This window comes from Dreissena polymorpha, chromosome 2 (genome assembly GCF_020536995.1).
Source record: "Dreissena polymorpha isolate Duluth1 chromosome 2, UMN_Dpol_1.0, whole genome shotgun sequence".
NCBI classification, from domain to species: domain Eukaryota; kingdom Metazoa; phylum Mollusca; class Bivalvia; order Myida; family Dreissenidae; genus Dreissena; species Dreissena polymorpha.
Window position 1 is genome coordinate 137,646,665 of NC_068356.1, and position 23,583 is coordinate 137,670,247.

Below are 23,583 nucleotides of genomic sequence, written 5' to 3' on the forward strand. Positions count from 1 at the left end.
ACAGTTGCTAGATTGTTATTAAAGACACATTAGCAATAGGGATAAAAGATACACTAGTGATGTAGTTCATATACATAAATCATACCTATTAATGACACAAAAGTCATATAATCAAATTAAAAAAAATATTTCATTTCAGTGGCTTTACAGAAACAACCAAAGAACTTGGAGACCTTCTTAAATGATGTAGAGTTTGCACTGAAGAAGGGATTCTTAAAGGTATGAAAACATAAACTTTTGTTGATACATTAATATTTCTGTTACTTGCCTTTTAAATATGTTCAGTATTACAAACTGACTAAAATAAATTGAAAATCCATAACATTTACTGTAAAGTAACACGTTTTTCAACTATTCATTTTACTTTGATTTCAATTAAAAATGTGTGTACAAACATATTAACAATTTTGGCTTTACATATACACATAATGTTTGTGTATGTGACTATTTTCACCTTTTCTGTGTTTTTGATTTTATAATTCATTTGTCTGCCTATCATTGACCGAAACTCTGGCATTTTTTTATTTTTTGTTAATGATTTTATACCTTCAAATCAGGATGTAGGTCAAGATAAATCACCGTCAGCCAGTAAATAGGTGTGCTCATCAACAGGTCAAGATACATCGCCCACAGCTAGTCAAGATGTTTGGCCATCAGCACATCAAGATACATCCCCTACAGCCAGTCAAGAGGTTTGCTCATCAGAACGTCAAGATACGTCACACACAGCCAGTCAGGAGGTGAACCTTAGGAAATACACTGCAACATTAAGCCAGGTAAAGATTATATCTCGTACTTTGTGGGTTTGGAACTCATTTAAATTTAACAGTGGATTATTATGCCCGGCCCCGGATCGAATGATCGGGGGTATATTGTTTTTCGCCTGTCTGTCTGTCATTCTGTTGGAAACTTTAACCTTGGTTAAACTTTTGCAATAATGAATAACTTGTGTAATATTGAAGATAACAACTTGATCAAATATATGTCTTCAAAGCTTCGTTGAAACTTTGACCTTGCTCTTACTTTTTCGAATGGCTTTCTTAGATCTCACTACTACTTTTCAGCTCACCTGATTACAATATGCTCATTGTGAGCGTAGAGAAAACTCCTTTTCTGATAGAGCAAGAACTAGGGCTTAGATATTTGATGTGAATCTTGTCTATTAGGAAATCGGTAGCTTTTTGGTCAAGTTTTGGAAATTTATGCTGAACAAGGTCATCTGAGAAGACCAAAATAGCAGATCTGCGGTATCCTATTGATTTAATTATCGCCACTGTAGTGTGTGTTGTCAGAAATAAGGACTATATATTTTGTAATAAGTTTTGAATTAGTGTTGCTTGCTTCTATTTGAATAATATTCTTTTTAACTTTTTCAGAAGCATGGGCGAAGATGACCACACTATATCAGATGAGGATGAAGAGGAATTTGAAGGAAAGAGAAAAAGGAAGCCCCCCAAAAAGGTTGCAAAACGTCAGAAATTCACAGAGGTAGAAACAGATGAAATAAAAACTGACCTAAGTGAATATCTAAAAAGTGGAATTTTTCCGCGGAAACCGCAGGTTGAAGATGCCAAACAGAAAAGTCGAAAGAAAAATGGGCACATTTTGAAGAGGTCAAGCGACAAGATAATTAAGAAAATTAGTGCAATGAATCATAAGAACAAATAAAAACGTGTTGTTTACTACCGGTACTCGGATGGAACATTATAAGAATACCTTCGAGAGACATTGACAAGTTCACGCGACAGTGACTTGGCAAATATGGGTGATGTTTGTGTGCAAGTGGTAATTTTTGCGTGAGCATTTTATTTGTTGAATCGAAACTTTACTATGTATATGTTTAAAGGTGGAAAAGAATCTGGTATATTATCAAACGTTAAAAATGCTTATACAAAAGCATAGATGCAATATTTTCCTTGCTTCATCGATGCTTTTGAAATGTACCTTATTTATTATCTTATATACCTGATTTCAGTTTACAAATAATTATAAGTAAAGTTTAAGGTATAGAATAAAACACATGTTATGAACATAGATCACAAATGAATTTTAGAATCAAGCTCTACTTGTCACTACTTAGGAAGAAACATTTTTCAAAATATATTCTTTTTTCTCCTGTGGTTTTTGATATTAAAAAAAAAGAATGTGTGTCCTTTCCAAAAGTCGCTAATAATATGTAACTTAAGCTGCCATATGTATGGTCCAAACTTGAAGAAAATGTTTTGGCAAGACCAATATGAAATCTGGGTCATGTGGGTACAAAAGCTAGAATGTGTGCAAAAATTTACAAAAATAATTGTAAATATGCTTGAAGACACATGTTTGATCCATTTTTTTAAAGATAATATTAAGTTTGACAAATCTTAATGAAATTTTGTCTTAAGAAAGAGTTGTCTATACATTTTTAGTTTGAAATTGTTATTACAAAATACATATGCACACACCCTAAGCATGTTTTTTGTTTTACAGTTACTTGTTTGTAATATTTAAAAAGGACGAGGCAGTTGACTTAAACACTGACAATTAGTTTTTTCTGATGGGAATGTTTACCAGTATGATTGGAATAATTTTTGTCATGCCGCTGGCAGTGAGCTCGATATAGTTACCACAATGGCACTTGCGTGTCTGTATGTTAGTTGGTTTAGGTTTTCGGTCAGGATTGCTTGTCCAGGCTGTATCGCCCTTATGCATTGACATTTGTTTTTAAATAACTTGGCATAAAAGATCCAGGTCTCTAGCTCAAAGGTCAAGGTCACACTTCAAATATCGTCAAATATAAATCCGTTGTATGGGTTCTGCGAGTTTGAAAGTCCCACTACACAAAAAAGCCACATGTCCAACACGCGGGTGTACGCGCATGCGTCGATTAGAAAGCCTGGTGTTCATTGGCTCGTCGTTTTCATAAACAGGCTTCTGATTGCCTCAGATATAGTCGCTCAAGTCGATATAAGAGTTAAAAGGTAAAAAATAAGCATTATACACCTTGTCCGGTCTGTATCTCCCTTATGCATTGACACTTTTTAAAAAATAACTTTGCATAATTGTTCAACACCATGAGCCGGTGTGCAACACGAAAGATCCAGGTCTCTAGCTCAAAGGTCAAGGTCACACTTGAAATATCGTCAAATATAAATCCGTTGTATGGGTTCTGCAAGTTTGACAGTCCCACTACACAAAAAAGCCACATGTCCAACACGCGAGTGTACGCGCATGCGTTGATTAGAAAGCCTTGTGTTCATTGGCTCGTCGTTTTCATAAACAGGCTTCTGATTGCCTCAGATATAGTCGCTCAAGTCGATATAAGAGTTCAAAGGTAAAAAATTAGCATTATACACCTTGTCCGGTCTGTATCTCCCTTATGCATTGACACTTTTTTTAAACATATATTTCTTGTTGGTTTTTGTCAGGTTTTTTTTATTATTAATTGTGTCTGTGTCCGAACAGGATACCAACTTTGCTTTATTGACAGGCATCTAGTTCTGAAGTTCATGTCACGTGTGTTTATAGGTAAATGGAGATATTTATTTTTATACATATTAACTGTCTATACATGTTGTAGATAGAATTAATACTGAGTCTGTAGAATAATACGACATTCAATTTCAATATTTGTTTGACTTTCCCTAGGTGTCGTTTAGCTCAACTTTTCAAAGAAAATGGGAGCTATTGTACCCACCGCGGCATTTGCTGCGGTTAAATTTTTTTATAAATCACAAATAACTTTGGGAAAATGTTATTTGTATTTGTCAATGTTAGTTTTTCATTACAAAAGCTTAAATTAAAAAAACTTCAATGTACTGAAAAGTACGTGTGATCTGAGATTATACTCTGTAATAACTTGAACATATTGAAAATTAACATGTGATCTGAGCAAATATGTGACAAGTATTCAGAAAAGTTGACCAGCGCTGTCCTCGGACAGCCCTCGTTTTTAATTGTTTTATTTTGTTCCATTTAGTTCTGCTGCAGTAAAATCCATTTGTGAACATAGTTAAATCTTATATTTACTAATCTTTACACTCTTCCTACAGAGATGGATATTTTAGTTTAAGAATAAGGTCATATTTTTTTCGGTAACATTTTAATTATATCTTTCTTTGATGACCCACAATAATTGATGTTAGGTTCATATTAGTGACATCCCACAACCATTTTCTTAATCTTATGCTATTAAAGTTTGTCCAGTATGCCTGCATTTTGTCATTTACTGGTTTGCAACATTGTTTTGAATAGACCAATGATGCACATTACTTTTGACCATTTTATCTTGCAGGCAAAATATACACTATATGTCTTTACATACACCTCTGAAAAATAAAAAATGTGTAGTTTTAAGTCATGTTGTGTAAATGTAACTGAATGTATGTTGAATTGGTGGGTAACCATGGTCTTGGTGTGCGATGCTTTATGTGGTTTTGTATGGCTAAAGTGAGAAAGAGAAGAAATTACATTATGAAATGTTGCCATTTTTAATGTGTGAATCCAGTTAGTTGTGGTTAAGCGCAATTTGATGCACAATGCGGATCCTTTCATTTATAATATTTTTGACATGATAAAGGAAACTTGTGTCAATATTCCTTTCCTTAAGTTTTGGGGAAAGTGATTACAATGGTTGAACTTTTCTACATTCAAAGAATAAGTGTTTTATTGTTTCTTTAGAGCACTAGCATAGATTGCAAATACTTGATTGTATTACCGGTAGTTTACATTTATAAAAGTATGCATTCGTGACAGTTATTTGATACAATATGTTTTTATTGAACATATATAACATATGTGTCATTTGTTGGTGTTTGTGTAAAATACATAGTTTTCCAGTGGAGTTGTAACTCTTTATTTGACATAATATGATCCCACAATTTATTTGGATGAAAAGACACATAGTGGAATAGACACAGAAGTCTGAAAAACATACAATGTATCTTTCGTTAGAAACAAAAATGAAAAGACCCACAATTTTGATAGTCCCACAAATTATTAGACACAATGTATCATTCGTGAGTCCGTCCGTCCGTCCGTCCGTCTGCCTGTCTGTGTGTGTCTGTCCGTCCGTCTTTTTCTGTCTATTTCATAATCCGTATGTCTAACTGTCTGTTTTTCTGTTTGTCCCAGTCTTTCAGTCTCTATGTCTGTTAGTTTGATGATGTAATATAAGCCTTTTTTTGGATTGTGTATTTGAACACAACTAAATGAATAGTTTTCATTCGTACTACTATATGTTAAAGGATATTTATAAGATTGTTAGTATTGTAAAGGACATTTCTGGACAAGAAGAATCAACAACGTTAAATATCACCATCATGGATGTTGACGATCTACCCCCGCGTTTCTTGCGGAAACCGTCGGATGACGTCATCGCAATGTGTGACGTCACCGTTTACACAGCAGAGATTGGTCGTCATTTTCAGGTACCCGGTTTAATTAATTGATACAAAATCATATTAATTATTCAAATACTCACATGTGATTATGCATGTTCACGTGCCTAAGACAATGTGACTTGTACCAGAACGTGTTGTCAACAATAAACCGCTATGTTAATGTATACAATATGTTTGCGTGATGTTTGTTAGAGTATTTATCTGGAAATAAATTATGCGCCCGTGATTTTGGAACGATCGGTTTATTTTGCAAATGCTTCTCTACATGTTATTACATATGTTTAACCAAATATTTATACAGCAACACAATTAATTTATAATTCCTTGATTTAAATACATGCATGCTGCATTCGGGATCGATACCTATACTTTTATTTGGGCAGTTAACAGCAATTAGTTATTTATCTATATTAACATTCCGCGAGATTGTCATGTTAGAACAGTGTTTAACGTTGGGGAAGTTTATTTTCTGCTAAATATTGTAGGGCCCGCTGGATGTCCGACCTGCTAACGTGTTTGCACGAGACGGTGACGTAGGACTTAATTATGACGTCAATTATTCTATAGATCAAGGTCACGTGACTTTCCCTATCTTTATTTTTTTTTCTTTCGTGAATCAAATCCACGTGTTTCTTTGTGATCAATTTTCATTATTTGACTTGATAGACGAGATCATAATTCGAAGGAAGAAATATTAGTTTCGATACAATAAAACTATTCGTTTATTCTTAATAAATATTATAAAAATACACATACTTTCCTCAATATCCTGACTAGATTCACGTACTGTAAAATCATTATTATTTTTGTTACATTACTTTTCGTTTATTTCGTTCCTTGACTGATCCACTTATTAAACACAAACACATCGGAACACATCAGAATACATCGGAACACATCGGTAAACATCGGAATCAATGATTTCGTTCCTTGACCGATCCACTTATTAAACACACACACTTTTAATTTGACACTAACACATCGGAAAATGACCGATGCAGATTCCCAAAAATATTCCTTAACCAGAAATCAACGAAAAAAGCGTGTCCCCGAAAAGTCTTTTTTTTTAACACGAAATTTCATGCCGATGAATATAAATGAGCCGCGCTCTGTGAAACAATACATGTGTGTAAAGTGCCGCCGCAGATTAGCCTGTGAAGTTTTTATCAGGGAAGACTCTTTCCGGCTTAACATGATTTTTGCTAAGAAGATACTTTCCTGAAACGGAAAATAACATAAAAGCGGAAACTGTCGTCCCTGATTAGCCTGTGCGGACTTTACGCACATGCATTAAAGCCCTTTTTCACAGTTGCGCTCCGTGGAAACGAATCTTCCATCTTTCGCTGACGAATCAGACTGTAGCAGTCTCCCGTAAATCTTCCATAAATTGACCAATCAAATCGCAGCATTCTTTCCAACAACCTACCATAAATCGCCATCTTGAAATTCTTAGCGAGAAAACCTGTGTATTATTTGCGTATTATATTAAGCACTTATAGAAATGTTATAACGACGAGTGTTCATTTAAATAGGTAAGAATAATATCACAGTCAATAATGTCAGTAATCGTTTTTAATGTTAACGTGCACATTTGTAGTATCGTCTTGTAATTGTAGTGTACATAGTTTTCGGATTTCGGACAGCCCATTCATCGAGTATTATTGTTGTGGTTTCGTGAGTACCCTTCGTGTAGAATACTGCTGTTTAGATGTTTATATGGATTTTAAACGTTTTCTGTTTTAATCATTTACCCCCCTTTCGTTTAAACGTTAAATTGCACAGATGACAATGTTTACTTATCAAAATTAATAATATTTTCTAATTCTTTTTGTGTTTTCATATGTAATGTTGTTACATGTACAGTCATGAATCTGCGTCAGAAATTCGCGCGATTACCCTCTGGGGATCTGCGGATGATTCGCCGAGAGGTCCCTATGGTAAGCACAGGCAGCGTTCCGGCACTGTTTCAGTCACCAGATGTGGTTGAGGATCAGGCGGTAGCTGTCGTGCGAAGATTGGGCGGCGATGTCACTAGTCGCCAGCATATCCTAGGGCAATACACAATCCAATTTGCAAAGTATAGGGGACAGACTTTCTACTGGGTTGTGGAAAACGCCCTTGGATTTTGTGCGTATATTGTGTACGACATGAGAAAGGAGGCGCGGGTAGACACTCCTTTGTCGGCAAACAAGTTTGCCTTGAAGGAGTGCGTAAACTCATTTCCACAAGGTAGTTTTTATAAGGAAATGATTAATTACTTGCTTTATATACATGTGTGAGACTAATATTCAATGTAGCTGTTCAATCATAATGTTATTCTATTTTAATAAGAGAGAAGTGTAACCTTTTTTTATTGTACATCCACCTATCTGGAACATGAGTTTGTAACTGTTATTTTAAATGTTTTCTTCTGATTTGAGACATAGTGTAAGCATTGTTTGTTGTGATAATATTTAAAGTGTAATATGGTTTAATATTTAAAATCAAAGTACTGGCAGTACTGGTGTGACGATGCTTTTGAAAAGGATGGATATAAAACATCAATTTAAGTTTATCTATATCACCACAATTGTGTATGTGATACGAACATTTGGGTACGATAAAAAAATTGGGTACGAAAATGTTGGGTACGAAAAAAAATTTAGTACGAAAAAAATTTGCTTACGAAACATTTTTGGTACGAAAAAAGTTTAGGGGTACAGGGAAGTAGTACCCGTGGGTAACTTGACCCACTGAGCGAAACTGGGAGGCGGGTCACATTCTTGTTCATTAAGTATGGCAATACCTTCATGATGATTATCGAAAGTAGGTATGGGCACATAGCCGGACCATGTGAGCTCAATCGTATGAGCACTTGACTATCCGAGTTCGCCCACGAACATATGGATAAGTTAACTAATAGCGAAATGACCTTATAGATGTATATGCTGAAATCTAACAATCGAACGAAATATCAAACATGGTATGTACACTTAGGTGGTTGTGTAATTTCTGTTAGAATATCGTATTCAATATGTAAATTTTAAATGATTGTGCCCGCACTTGAGTTTGTTGCCTAGTTTGAGTCTATACGCGCCTAGGCTGCACCCAGTGTGTGTATTTGTGTTTTTCCAAGGTAATGAGTTACCTCCGCGCTGAGGCTGCATAATGTTGGGACCCGGAGTGTGTCCAGCACTCCTACCTAATAAAATTAGATTGACGACAGTTGGGACGAATTTTGAATGATAGCTACACTTTCCAGCTATTTGTTTTGTACTGAAATACTTTTTAATTTTTTATATGGTCAAATGCTGCGAGGGGATGAGATTATCCGGAAAAAAACACCTGTCCGGAATGGTGACCACAAAACAGACAAAATATAACATTGCGCCGGGAGCGGGAATTGAACCGGTGTCGTAAAGGTGGAAAAGCGAACGTCCTTACCACTGCGTTAGCGGGACGGACAATTACGTAAAGAAATGTTGTTTTATCTATATATATCATAGCAGTGCAGCGTTTACAATTTTCAGGTTCGAAATTGTTCGCATTCTTAAGTTTTGTGATCACGTAAAAAGTTAATTTTACATGTTTTTATTCGCAATTTATTTACTTAATCGAGAACAAATATCAAACAAAATAGAGAAAATATATAGTTGTTTCATTGGTCCATAAAAATAAAATGGATGTAAAATTACTAATTTGAAATTAACGTTCCGATACACTTATTGAATCTGTTTCCCCAGGATATGCTGTTCTATGAATACTTACCTTTATCAACACGAACGACAACTCTGCTAGGAGAATGTTATCAATGAAAATCAACGAGCAATCTCCTACGCAGTGGCGAATGCCAAGGGAAGTAACTGAAAAATCGAGTTATCTCAATCGGACTGGCTCGGTCTTTTACATAGGTCGCCATTGTGAAGAATATTTTTACTGGTTATCAAACCTTAGACCATGCTGTTCCAGCATCGTCAAAAATGTACATGACTCGATTGAGTTAATGCATATACTTCACATTCCTTATTTTATCAGAAGAATTCTGAAAACACTCCAATGTTGAGTTTGTAACTATGTATTTTTGGTAGGCAGTAGTTGTTTGTGTTTTATGTTTGTTGGTCTGTTCTTGTAGTAATTGCATATAAGGCACCAAATAACTTTTAACTGTTAAAGGCAAGGAGGCTGTAGAGCACCACAAGGCAAAGAAAGAAAAAATGCCGACACCCACCGCCAGTACTCCAACCACCAAGGCAGAGCTGTTCAGCATGATGCCTGCTGACCTGGCCCGTAGGCAGTTGCGGGAACAGTCTGCCCGCCTTCGACCTCTCAGACCAAACCTTGCTCACGCAAAGTTTTCCCCCAGGAAGGAAATGAGCGATGATGTGCTTGTGTGGGAGGTTGAACAGATGGAGGCAGCAAGAAAAGGTAGTTAACTTCTAATGCAAAATAACTAGTTATTTAAATACTTAAATCTAGTTTGCAATTATCATAATAAACTGAATACATTAACACAACGTAACTGTATTCTTTATATAATCAAAATGACTTTCAAGTGGAAAAAATATGTTGATACACGTAATTTGTTATTTTTTACAACTATTTGTAAAATAATTAATATTTATTTTCAATGTCATTTGTTTGAATAGTGGTGCTGATGTTTATCCAACATGAGGCAATGATGTATTTTTCCGGTGTCCGGTGATACCTTTTCTGTGAAATTATATATCCTTGGCTTTTGTTCTACTATATCAATAGATAGCTGGTGTTGGTTGTTGTCTTAGTAATAAACACGTAGCTCCTAAACTGATAAATTTCACCTGCTCATTGTGTTTCTATTTTTAATATCGGTTTCACCTCAAGTCGTAATTGCAAGGTTTTTTTTGTCACGCCTTTTTATTTAACAGATGTTTACCTTTATATTTATTAACCTCACAAAACACTTTTCTTTCTTGCTTCTTTTGCCTGCCTTTAATTGCTTATTGATAGCCTTTCATTTTGTTTCTAATATGCTATTACTTCTTCATAGTTTTTAATTATTATCATCATTCATCACTACAATCACACTAATTATGTCATTGAAGTGTCACTTACTGGAATGAATTAATATTTCTTAACTTAATGCCAAAATTTCTTTTTATATTAAATATAATGTTTAGTAAAAAGTCTATACTTCTAGTATAAATTACATAGAGAATACTAGGTTAGCGTTGAATACAGAGAACTTTATGTTGCGAGGCTTAGAACGCCGGAAGCGCGAGCCTTGGCGAGCGCTTTCGGTGTTCGAGCCGAGCAACATAAACTTCTCTGTATTCAACGCTAATCCTAGTATTCTATTTATCCCATTTGATTTTTTCAACTTGACATTTAACATAAATAGATCTAACAACCTTAACAATAATTTTAATTCAGTCATAAAAAGGCTTAAAATCTAACAAATGTAACCATGCGTAGTGATAAACATGTATTTGTTCTGGTACGCAAAATAGTCTTTAAAAAATTCACACACAAACTGTAAAACCAGTAAAAATATCACCATATGCCTACATTCAATTGTACGCAGTATGCGAATTTTAATACATTACGACCGCGAAAAGATGATTTTACTTTACTATAATTCATTTTATTTTCGAAAGAAAATGATCAAAATCCAATATGGCGGCGATTGCTCCTGACAAAATGCTGTCGATGTCAACATACATGTACACCATCGACGACCTAGTTCCGGCTACCGTAACTTTATATGTCGCTTTTTATGATTTTTGACTGGCGCGACTTTGTACAGGTCTGTCAATACTAAATAAACTGTACGCTGAAGTTTCTTTAGCTATCGATGACCTTGACAATTTTGACGAGTAAACAGACCATTGCAGCGACTGACACTTTATTTGACAAAATATACAGGGCAATACGTTTTCCGACTTCGGACGACGAATTTAAGGACGCGCAGAACGTGTTTTTTATATAATATTATGGGTATGCCGTGTGTGATCCGATGCATCAATGGCGCCCATGTTAAAATCATTTCCCCGAGTCCGAGAACAGGGAACGACAAAAGTACAAACAAAAATCAAAACACGTAAGAACTAGTATCTTACCTTTAATTATCCTTTAAAATCCATCTAATAATCCATTTAACTCAATAATTGACGATTTTGCATCTAGGGTCTTTAATAATTATTTTAGCATACAGGCCTTGACACTAACTTTTTTGACAGGGTACCCGGAGGGAACTCTACTTTCAACTTTTGGTGGCCCTCACCCAAACTAGGGTTCCCTCTTGTTTCAACACACAGCTTCTCTCAGCGTAAGGGCAAATAAGAACAAGAAGCATACTAGTACACATTTTAGTACAGCCGAATTATGTACATTTGTTATGTATTTTCGTGGTAATCAGATTGATTCTATGACATGTTGTTGCAAGTTTGATTTTTGATGACTGCTTTACGGAAGACTTAGAAGAACTTCCATCGATTCATTCAGTATATAGTCTTCTGCGTTGTTTGATACCAGAATTGTGCAAATCGGTTGAACATTGATCGAGAAGTGAGCTTCGGAAATTGGCTGGTATGCCGAAATCAGCAATTCATTGGTCTAAGTCACATACCTTGTTATATATATATATATATATATATATATATATATATATATATATATATATATATATATATATATATATATATAAGTAACTTTTTTGTCATGTTATTTTTCATTGAAATAGCTAATGCCGAGTGCCTGTGTCGCCGCCAGTGCTTAGCGTTTCGGAAGTTCTTATTATAAACTTATAAGAAATAAAAGGTAATTACGCGGATTCAGGGATTTCACTGGCCCAAACAAAGTTGTCGCAACTTTTTTGCGCCGGGAAAACTGTCGATTATTCCAACCTTATTAATAAGAACAATCATTAAAAGAAACCTGACTTAAATAATGTCATTGCCTATATTATCACTTTAAAAAGTATATTATTACATAAAAAACAATAAGTACCTTCATAAGTCATACCTTCATAAGTCTTAATAAGCTTTATTTGCATACAAATAACATTTTTTTCAACTTGATAAACAACAACCAAAATACTGTAACAATGTTGAATTCAATGTATTAAACAAAATGCTGCCTGAATGTTTCAAAATTTATTATTTAAACATAGAATCACACCAATTTACATCATTTGAAAGGGAAAAAGAAATATAAAACATCAGAAAATAAATTATCTCACTAAATTTATTAAACAGTTGGTCATTTGGACATGTCATACATCAGCTTCTGTTGTTAAAACGTTTTCTGTTAGTGGTGGATGGTCATTTGGACATGTCATACATCAGCTTCTGTTGTTAAAACGTTTTCTGTTAGTGGTGGATTATTTCCAGGATCAATTAAATTATAGTTTTTTACGCCTATTTCCTGACAGAAACGCCCAGATAATTACCACCATCCATTCTAGTTGCCTGAAATAACATAAAGCATATTTTTTTTACAAGCTATTAAATTCAAACCAACACATACATGTCACTGACTATCTTTGAATGTCAGAATGTTAACATATCCGGAATATAGTACATCGAGTGAACGATATACTTTTTATTTCAGAAATTGCTGGTATCTAAATCAAATTATATCCTTCCAAGGTCATTATAATAATGGAACTATTAAACAGAAATGCTCACAAATACCTGTAGAAAAAAGTGTTTATGTATTTTTGTGGAGAAATAAATGCTTTTGCCAGCCCTATCGCCTATGGTTTTGATTAAAGAAATAGCGGCCCAAATAATTATTATAATTATTGATCGTCGTGGCAGTTTGTCCCAGTGTTACTTTTTTTTGCTCAATATCATAAATGAGCCATTAATCCGATAATAACCCCAATAAAACTTGACAATGGCAGTAAAAACACCGTTTGTAACACTTACACGCTTCAGTGATTTCAATATGCTCTCTGCACTGTAGGTCGCTTACATCGTCGAAAATCAATATTTACAACTGACAGAAGCTGGCCGCCAATGCTCAGTGGTGTGATTTCGATTCGCAGTACATTTTCGGATAAGATTTTACCGTTTTTTTTAATTCGCCGCTTTTAAAAAATTGGAGCCACTTTAGAAAATTCAAATGGTCAATCAAGACAAAGCGGTTCTATAAATTTAGGGTTCCCGGAGGACCACCCAGCTGGAAAAAACTGGTGGTCCTCGCCAAAATCTGGGGGCCTCGGGTCCCCGGACCACCGTTAGTGTCGAGGCCTGGCATAGTTAAATAAAGACCCTTATGCCATTCTCTCGCTTTATTCAAATGAGTTTATGAACGCGATAAACTTTCTTCTTTGTCACACGCTACGTCATGTACTCTACATTACTGCTGTTCAAATGAACCGGAGCAGTTTATCTAATAATAGCCGTTGGTAAACTTGGCTGCATTTGCAGATTTCTGCATACAAACGTAATTATGTTTAAACTTGCACAATGTTTTATTTATCTATGGTAAATGCCCTTATTGTACGAAAAAAATAATTTAATATATAAATACACAAATAATGGAAAAAATTCCAGTACACAACAGATAAATGAGTATAAAATACCCGTGTACAAAATGGGACGTTCCCAATTCCAGTGTGGTGCTATTTTTACCATCTTATACTTTACACAGCTCTATGCCTAACGTGAATTAAATAGGAAAGCAAACATAGCAGATTTTATCCCATTTTCACCGCGACATTGACGGTATAACACGTTGTGGAATATACTTGCTTGTATTCAACACTGTGGAATATACCTGTCGCGTGCATGGACTACTTTTAAATGGCGTCATGCGATATGCGCTAAAATTAGGTCGATATTGTTTGGTTCATTGATCGAATTTTAAGGTCACCCATTAGAAGAAAATGTGCATATTTTGCAGAAAAATATATATGACATATTCACCAAAAGAACTGTTGAAATAAAATATAAAATTACACGATTTTTGTTTTGTTATTTTTTTATTCATATTTACTTTACCACTGAATGATTTTTCATAAGAAACAAAGTCGACAAAACTTAAGTTTCAAAATTATACGACCTTCAACCTTTAAATCTAGTCATATGACATAATTTTTCGCCATCCGTATAATGAATCAGCTTATTGATGGCGTCATAAAATGACATACTTATTGCGTCATTTTCCCCATTTTTTTTGACGATTTATTATAAACACGACTTATTTCACATGTTTTCTACATGTACTGTATGTCGACATATTTGAATTGTCAATTGATCACATTTTCCTTCTTTCGTGTAATGTGCATTGTTTATAACCAAAGCATATAGATCTACTTTTGACATTTAACTTAAATATTAAGAATGAACAACAAGCCATACACATATCGCACAGTTCATGAATATAGAGAATACTATATTAGCGTTGAATACAGAGAAGTTTATGTTGCGAGGCTTAGAACGCCGGTTATTTGGTTATTGCTTTACAATTAACAATTATCAAATTTTTATTTTGTGATAAATTCATAGAATGTAAACTGAAAAACTATAAATAAAAATTGATCAAATTAGTTATCAGTAAAAAGAGAATGATAATTTTAAAGCATGTCTGCATGAATTGTGAGCAACCAGAAAAGTATTGTTATTATTCTGCAGGTACACCAGTGAGGAGCTTCAGAATTTCCTGTCTGAGTGCACTCTTCTGGATCCACGTTTCAAGACCACTTACTTGACACCAGAGGCTATGGAGAACACCTACCATCGTTGGCGCTGTTGTTACAATCTGGGGATGGAAATGTAGGGGTTACAAAGCTACAAAACAAAACATACTGCATTACTGCTTCTGCTATTACTATTTCGCATGATAAATAGTGAAAATAATAATGCCGGATTAATGATAATATTGATTATAATATTAGAACACATTTTATAAAGGGAAGTCAGTATTAAGTAAAGTGATAAAACAGAGCAAAATATCAGCATTGATGCATCAAAAAAATGTATACAACAAAAAGCTCTAGCAATGAAAAGAAAATCCGATTGTTTCAGGTACACGTTCAAGCTGACACCCAGGCTCCTACCCCTGGACAACATATTCCTCCACATCCTCTGCTTCCCGAGAGGCCAAATACCAGCCAATCACCATCTCCTACTGAGACATCTGATGAAGGTATAAACAACAAGTGCACTATGCAGCAGTTACAGTAAAATGAAAAATGTACTTTATTCAACCCAAAAATTTAAGGTGATTTGTTATATATTAACCTGTTAACTTAGGCCTGCTTTTATAAAGTAAAAAAAATGTTGCAAATCATACTTTATAATTTTAAAAACTGGTATATATTTGTTTATTATAACATTTCATATTTCAGAGAATGCAGCCAAATGTCAGCGGTCCTCAGACTCCTCAAAAAAAGTTGTTCTTGCAGCTATATTTTTCTTTGAGAATGTTGAAGAGGCCACAGCCGCCACACCCATGTCCTTGCAGGAGAAAATCGAAGAAGAAATAAAACAATATAAGCTAATGAATCAGATAAGCATAGAAAGCAACGCATTAGACTGGTGGAAGAAAAACTGTATCCAGTTCCCATTACTTGCCTCTGTCGCAAAACAACGCCTGTGCATACCAGCAACATCTGTGCCAGCTGAACGCGTGTTCAGTTCAGCCGGTGATATTGTAACTGCCCACAGGGCGTCCTTGGCTCCAGAATTGGTTGACATGTTGTTATTTTGTAAAAAGAACTGTGATTTGTGATAATTTCTGTCCATTTTCTTAGGTTATGTGATGATTACATATGGACAGTTTAAAGTTAAATCATCATTGTTCTTCATTATAGCGTTATCTTAATATTCTAGTCATAAAAAGGTGTTTTCAAAAGAGTGTTTTTTCGATAGAGAGTATGTACTTCTATCAAGTTTATTACAGTTTCTTTTACAGTTTCTAGTCATACTATGATACCAGTGTTTTCTGATTATTGAGTTTAATAAAGTTTGTAAAACTTGTTATTCTGCTGTTTTCTTCACAGATACATATTCTGTAAAATATCGCGGTACGTACCGCGATACAGTGTTGCCATACCACGATATACCGCGGTACGCTCACGGCGTATCGTGACAGCCCTACTTATGGATAATTCTATCACGGAACGCGACTTGTTTTCTATAGACAAAGAAGGAAATCATGTGTGGGTTATTCTGCAATAAATTATTGGCGGAGCTTAATGTTTCGAAAATAGTTCCGAATTAATGAATAAAATATTGCAGTAAAATGCACGTGCTAAAATGCGCTCTAAAAGAAATGTAATAAATGTAGCATTTATATTAAATGAAACAACAAATGGTACATTTGGTGATAAGTGGCATAACCACGTCTGCAAAGAATGTTATTTGTTAAAAAACAAAATTATAGAAACATTATAGCATGTCAGCTTTTCAGTAGCATCAATAAACATGACGTCATTTAGTTTCTACGATTGTTGTTCTCAATGAAAGTGACGTCATTCGCAAAATATTTATGAATGAAAACGACGTCATATGTTTGTACAATTCAATGACGTCACTAAATAGTGAACTTTGTACAAAGAAGGGCAGAGTATTAAACAATATAGTTCACGTCCAAAAGCTTGAACCAAATCAATCAGAATAGTGTTAGAATCAAAATATTATTTTTCTTTGATGGTTTGTAGTCGAATAACCCACAGTAAGGAGTATAGATGCGTTTTATCATATCACTCGTCGTCGAATAACCCACAGTAAGGACTATAGATGCGTTTTATCAAATCACTAGTGCTTTGCACTCGTGTTTAAATTCCTACGCATCTATACTCCTTACTGTGGGTTATTCGACTACAAACCATCATAGAATATTATTTCTTAACTCATATTTTTCATGTGAAATCAGTAACTGGAACAATGGCTTGCAAATATCAATGTTTTAGCTTATGTTTCTGTTCCTCCCAAATCATGACACTGCAAATTCCAAACACTCAAAATAAGTAAATATTAGATATTACACAGACACTTTTCTTAAATTCCAGAATTTCCCTTCATCGAGAGCTGGCGCGCCTGTGTGCCAGAGGTGGACCAACCAGACAATACCAAACCAGAAGCCAAGACTTGACAGGTGTGTATGAATTGAAAAAACCATTAAGTGAAGCTGTTTTAACTCACAATATGGCTTTAATGGCTGCATTATGTATTTTTTTTTTTTTCTCAATGTATGCATGTTATTACTAGAATATGTATAGTATATTCTTAGTGTTGTTATGCATTATTTTCTACTGCCTTTATTCTTTACAGTGTTTTGCACTACAGTCAGCATTTGATATCAATTGACATAATACTTCTGCTGTTAAAAATAATAAAAATTAAAACATTTTTGTATTGTGTGTGCTGGCATTCATTTTGGTGTCAATTATATATTTAGATATTTTGGACATCGCCTATTCCTGTGGCTTCCACTTCGGCTATGCAGGATGGTGCTGACCTGTCCCTTCTGCAAGGTTACTCATCTGACCAAGCAGGGCCTGTACCGGCTGACCAGGATAGTGCTAGACATAGATTCATTCTACATTCTAGCCACTGAGAGTTTGCACTGTGTCAAGTGCAAGAAAAATCAGATAGGCTGGAGTGAAGCCATCTTGGATCAGCTGGATCCGGCTACCAGGTCCACGTTTCCGGTACAGATAATGTACCATAGCGCATGTGACACTCGTGTCATATACTTGTTGCGCCACCGAGGCTAAGGTAATCATGACTTTGTACAGCTTAAGATGTGTATATATCTTAACCAAATGAAATTTACAATACGGTTAATTTGAGTCACTCTGTCGGTCAGTTTGTCTGTCGGTCAGTTAGTCACCAAGTCTCCATAAAAAGAATTAAGTTTGAAGATAGAGCTTCTTCTCCTTATCTTAAAGCCATACTATTTTACAACTTTTAAGACGAACCACACACATGTGCAAGTTTTGAAATGTTGCTGTTTCAGGTAACAGCCCTACTTAGCTACAGAAGCAGATCACTGAGCTTCACAATTTGAGGTGGACGAAGCAACAACTGCAGTACATGAACGACTGTTCTTTGTACCTCAAGTCTGTGACAGCAAAGTTCCAAAACTGTCTTCGAGGAGCTGCCCAAACAATCTCAGTTGCCAACATACCAATGGTTCCTGCGTGTTTACCATCAGGAGGTTTTGTCTCGAGCAGAAGAGGTCAAGGCGGCTTTGACATCCATCTTTGGTCGAATTTTAAAGATGGACTCTTCTAAGAAGGTATACATGGGTAGAAAATATTGAATAATACACTTTTAGAATCTGTTAGAAAATAGACACAATAACCATAGAATAAAATTACAATTGCCTTAGAACTATTTTACATTTATTTCAGGTAACCAAAAAGTTGGCAGGTGAAGCTGCTCGGACGGCAGCATGGTCGACTAACGTTGGCAATGAACATGGCCAGGTGCAAATGAGCGTTATGACATCAATTGAAGGGTGTGGGTTAGGCGACATGGTGAAAGGCCTCATAAAACGCTAGTCCGAGGCTGATGTCCTACCACCAATCCTGCTGTAAACAGACTGCGACTGTTGCGGGAAGTCAGCACTGATGGACATTTTCAGGACAGCTTGGCCTGACCTTGTGGTGCGATTAGACGTGTGGCACTTCATGCGGCGTCTTGCTGTTGGGGTCACAACGGACACCCACAGACTGTATGCGGCATTTATGGGTCAGCTTTCTGCAGCCATCTTTTGTTGGGACAAGTCTGACCTGAATCTACTCAAAGAAGCTTAAAGGCAGCAGCTTATACAAGCCAACATCACGGACCCGTCTGACTCAGATGTCTCTGTCCGTTTAGACCGTAAGGAGTTGTCCCTGCACTGTCGTCGAATGACTCAAAGCACAGAGGTCATCAGGGAGCGTATCCAGGCTGACTTGGAGTTGTTCGGTGGTGACTCAGGAAGGGATACCATGGGTATACCACTGTTTCATGAGCGTATCTGGGAGCTCTAGAAACAGCAGCAGAAGCATGTAGAGTGCCTCCAGGACCCTAAAGGTGTACAGCTCTACACTCAGACGGGCACGCTGAAGAAGGGTGGCGTGGTGTTGCCTGTGTATCGCTGTGCACGAGGATCTACCTCCTTGGAGTCCTTCCATCTCCACCTACAGCGATTCATTCCTGGTAAGATTTATTTGTGTTCTTTTTTGTGTGTTTTAATTTAAGGTATAAATATATTAATTGCTATTATAGCCTTTAAGGTACAATGTTATACAGAATAAAACCCCATTTGTTGCATGTTCCTTAATTCCAATCATGAAAGATATACCAAGACATGTAAATTAGTTATAATACTACAAATCTCTTGTTGAAACATACATCACTCTGTTGAATAGTGTAACGATCTTAAATAGTAACATTTTGTGTGATTGTTTTGCAGGAACCAGTGCAAGCGCCAGCAACTTCCAGACTGGAGGGCCTGATGCGCTGGAACTTAGACCGGCAGATTAATGTATTGTATGACTCCAGATTGAAGACAGCAGCCAACAGACTAAGTCAGGAGCTTTTTAACAAGGATATCTTCCCGACATTCCAGCCGCCAAACAAATACACTGGTAATTTAAATTTCTATTAGCTATTTTATTCACACATTTCTCTGACATTTATTCTATATTAAACCAGATGTACATTGTGGAGTAAATCAGGCATAATTACCATTTGTATGAGCAGATTACTCCTTGACATGAACCTATATCATATAGCGCTTAAGTTCTTACATTTTTGTTTTACAGGAGAGCTGATAGGTATCGAATATCTATACAACAAAACGGGTGCTAAAAACCCTGTAAGTGCGGTGGAGCCTGATGACAGCCTCCTGGATGAGGGCTTTGAGGACTCCGCGGCCATGGATGATAATGATCCAACCATCCACATAGTGGATTCCTTTCTGGCTGCTTTTAGTCGTGAGAGGGCTCAGCAGATCATGCAGCAGAACAGGCCGTCTCAATCAGGTATTGAAGGAGAACAATGATTATACTTATTTTCATGATGAAATTAATGGCATGTTTGTGTTACTTTTGTATAGAAATGTTTATTGTTAAAAAGTTAGATAGGGTGTTCTGATTCTTTGAAGAGATGTCAGCGAAGGATGTGTATGGCCAGCAGATGTACAACGTTCCCGCTAAGCTCAAAGCCAAACCTACCACAACGAGTGCCTCTTTAGAAACAACAACAGCAGCTTCTATGACAAAAGCAACAGCAGCTTCTGTTACAACAGCTGCAGCAAGTACTTCATCATTATCTGCCGTAACTACCGCTACATCAGCGTCGGCTATTGCTGGCAGTTCCGAACGTGTTGAGGATGAAGCTGAGGTAGGTTTTGATGAATGATATAATATAATCAACTGTCCTCAAATGATCACTCATTAATGATTACAATTTTACAATTTCATTTTGATTAATAATGGAAACTAATAACTCAATATAAACATTAATATCTTTGTGTATTTATGATTACACCCATTTTTATATCAATAGGTATATTATGGAGTCAGCATGTTAAATTGGCGTTTTAATTGCAGGAACTGCGCAAAATAAGCATAACATATGTACTTATAAATTTTTAGTGCTCTGCTTATTTTCCATTAATACATTTCTTTCTCAACTGATTATCCATGCTTTCAGGACTCTATTGGACCAAACAGAGTTGCAGGCTATGGTCATGTGATGGACCTGGCTGAGTATTTGTTTCATTTAAAAGACAAGGAAAGTAAGGCCATCGCCAACGCTGAAGCTGACCACATCGTGAAACTGTGGTCTAAAATGTCCCCTTACGACCAGTCGCCGTCAAAATATAAGGACCGACATCAGATCCAGCTGATCAAGGGACGCTTCAAGGCATCAAAGACATCCCGGATACAGCTGGTTCCTGGAGTCCAGAGTGTCAGAAAGCAAGAAAACTACACAACATCACATTAGTTAATTTTCAATTTATAATTTGTTATGACCCTTCTTTGAAGAAGAGGGGGTATATTGTTTTTGGCCTGTCTGTCTGTCTGTCATTCTGTCCCAAAACTTTAACCTTGGTCATAACTTTTGCAATATTGAAGATAGCAACTTTATATTTGGCATGCATGTGTATCTCACGAACCTGCACATTTTGAGTGGTGAAAGGTCAAGGTCATCCTTTAAAGTCAAAGGTAAAATATATAGGTCAAAATCGCTCAAAGGGGGAAATAGTGTTTCTCAAGCACATCATTTGTTATTAATGTTCCACAAGTTTATCAGGATTTATTAGCAAATAAGCAACATGTATCAAACCTATTTTCACTGTTTTATTTCTGTTATTATTGTGTCTGTATTATTCATATAATATAAACCATTATCTTTAACAATTACAGATGTGCTTTGGCTACACACCTTGGTCCAGCCACCTGGCCTGACTGTAACAGGTATCAGGAAGCCTTGCTGGTCAAGTTGTGCGCAGCCTTTCCGGGTTCCACCACCAAAGATGGCGTTCAACAGGTGCGGTGGCGGACAGTACTGGAGAAGTACAACCTAATAAGAGAGATGGTATTCAACAGTCAGCGCGTGATACAGAATACACGCATTCAGCTATCTGATATAAACCAGCGCACCTTGACTGCTTGGTAGGTATTTATTGACTAGTACGGTACACATATACATAAATATTATCGGCATATTATAATATTTCATTAACATTTTGAGTCAATTTATATATTACTTTATTTATATGAAAATAATAATTGATTAACGTAAGAAAGGCTTTTTATGCCCCTTTTTAAAAAAAGGGGGTATATTGTTTTTGGCCTGTCTGTCATTCTGTCCCAAAACTTTAAGAAATCTTTAAGTTTTGTCATAACTTTTGCAATATTAAAGATAGCAACTTCATATTTGGCCAGCATGTGTATCTCATAAAGCCGCACATTTTTAGTGGTGAAAGGTAAAGGTCATCCTTTATGGTCAAAGGTAAAAAAAAAGAAACAAAGCGGCGTATTTGGGATTATTGTGTTTCTGGCAAACACATCTCTTGTTCTTGTTTCTTTTTAAAAATATATAGATTATAATTTATATATTTGTCTGATTTCAGGTTCAGTGCTCGTGGAAAGCGCAGAGAAAGAACCTTGCTGGAACAGGGACTTGCCCTTCAGTAAGTTCCACTGGTAGCGCCTGAATCACTGCCAGCGCCCCTTAAAAGGCCAGTTTCCTTGGAAATGGGAACCACTGAACCACACAAGTTCCCCATCCAGATCAGCACGAAAGGCTCTCTAATTCATCAAGTGCGCAGAAGAATCCTGCCACCAGATGAGGTAAAGCATGAAGTGCCGGTGCCCATAGCACCAGCACCATTGGTGCGTTTTGTGACTGCTCCCGCTCCTGACCTGGCACTGACTTCGTCGATTTCAGCCCCAGCCGAATCTTACCTGCCATACTCTACAAAGCATTACAGGAAGAGGAAGCTGGAGGCTGAGCAGGCAGGGGAGTTCCGGAGACAGTACAACAAGAAACTGCCCTACCGCAGCTGCAACAAATGTTTTGAGGACAGGAATACGGGTGGGCACAAACAGTACTATGGAAATTGGTGGTGCCCCTTCAAGTCATCAGAGTCTTATGAAGAGTGGATAGATGCTCTTAAGTTGAAGGGCTATGGAAAGAAGAAACCAAATGAAAAAAGTTAAACATTAATAGCTGGACATTCATCATTCACACTTAAACAATATCTGGATATAATAGCATTTTTTGGCACTGTGCTTTTGGACTTATACAACAACAGTAACAATTACTTAAACGACAACATAATTAATATCAACTTTAGTAACAATTAAACAAATCTTAATGCTGCCTAGCTTTTATTGAGCATTATACAGTGATTTATTCATTTGTGTTTTGCATATATAAAAGCTAGAAGGTCCCAAGCCCTTATGGTACATGTCACAAGTAAAGTGACATCTGCCTTGAAAAGCAGAGGGAGAACGAATTGTGTTTTTTTAAGCTTCGAATAATGTATTTACACATTTGATGTTTCTTTACTTTTGGAAATAGTTAATTTATATAACATTTATAATTGCAACCAATATTGCTGTTAACAGGAACTTCCTTATAGTGTAAGCAAACACACATATAAGGCAAATACTGATTAATGTACACAATTAATAGGTCTGATATTGAAATTTTTAGACATAAAAGCCGATATATGTTTAGCAAAGGTAACATAAATGATGGTTTGGGTACGAATGTAAAGGTACATA

At 36.0% G+C, this 23,583-nt stretch overlaps 2 protein-coding genes and 1 pseudogene across 3 annotated transcripts in view; all 3 read left to right on the forward strand.

The window, feature by feature from the left end:
- LOC127870113 (uncharacterized) overlaps positions 1-9,524 on the forward strand; it is a 32,780-nt pseudogene extending 23,256 nt beyond the window's left edge.
- LOC127869138 (uncharacterized) overlaps positions 1-23,097 on the forward strand; it is a 220,438-nt gene extending 197,341 nt beyond the window's left edge. Inside the window, exons 1-2 of one of the 2 annotated variants that reach the window (XM_052411475.1) lie at positions 21,719-21,963; positions 22,425-23,097. In XM_052411475.1, the coding sequence (XP_052267435.1) occupies positions 22,549-23,013 (465 nt within the window). In that variant the 5' untranslated portion in view covers positions 21,719-21,963; positions 22,425-22,548 and the 3' untranslated portion in view covers positions 23,014-23,097. Of the gene's footprint in view, positions 1-21,718; positions 21,964-22,424 lie in introns of those variants that run through there. The other variant, XM_052411474.1, reaches the window with a different exon arrangement.
- On the forward strand, positions 19,166-22,488 carry LOC127870114 (uncharacterized). The gene is made up of 7 exons (XM_052412771.1): positions 19,166-19,498; positions 19,755-19,929; positions 20,107-20,325; positions 20,448-20,686; positions 20,999-21,264; positions 21,715-21,963; positions 22,425-22,488. Exons 2-7 carry the CDS (start codon positions 19,797-19,799, stop codon positions 22,486-22,488), a joined length of 1,170 nt encoding a protein of 389 aa, XP_052268731.1. The 5' UTR covers positions 19,166-19,498; positions 19,755-19,796.
- Positions 23,098-23,583: the final 486 nt, after the last annotated feature.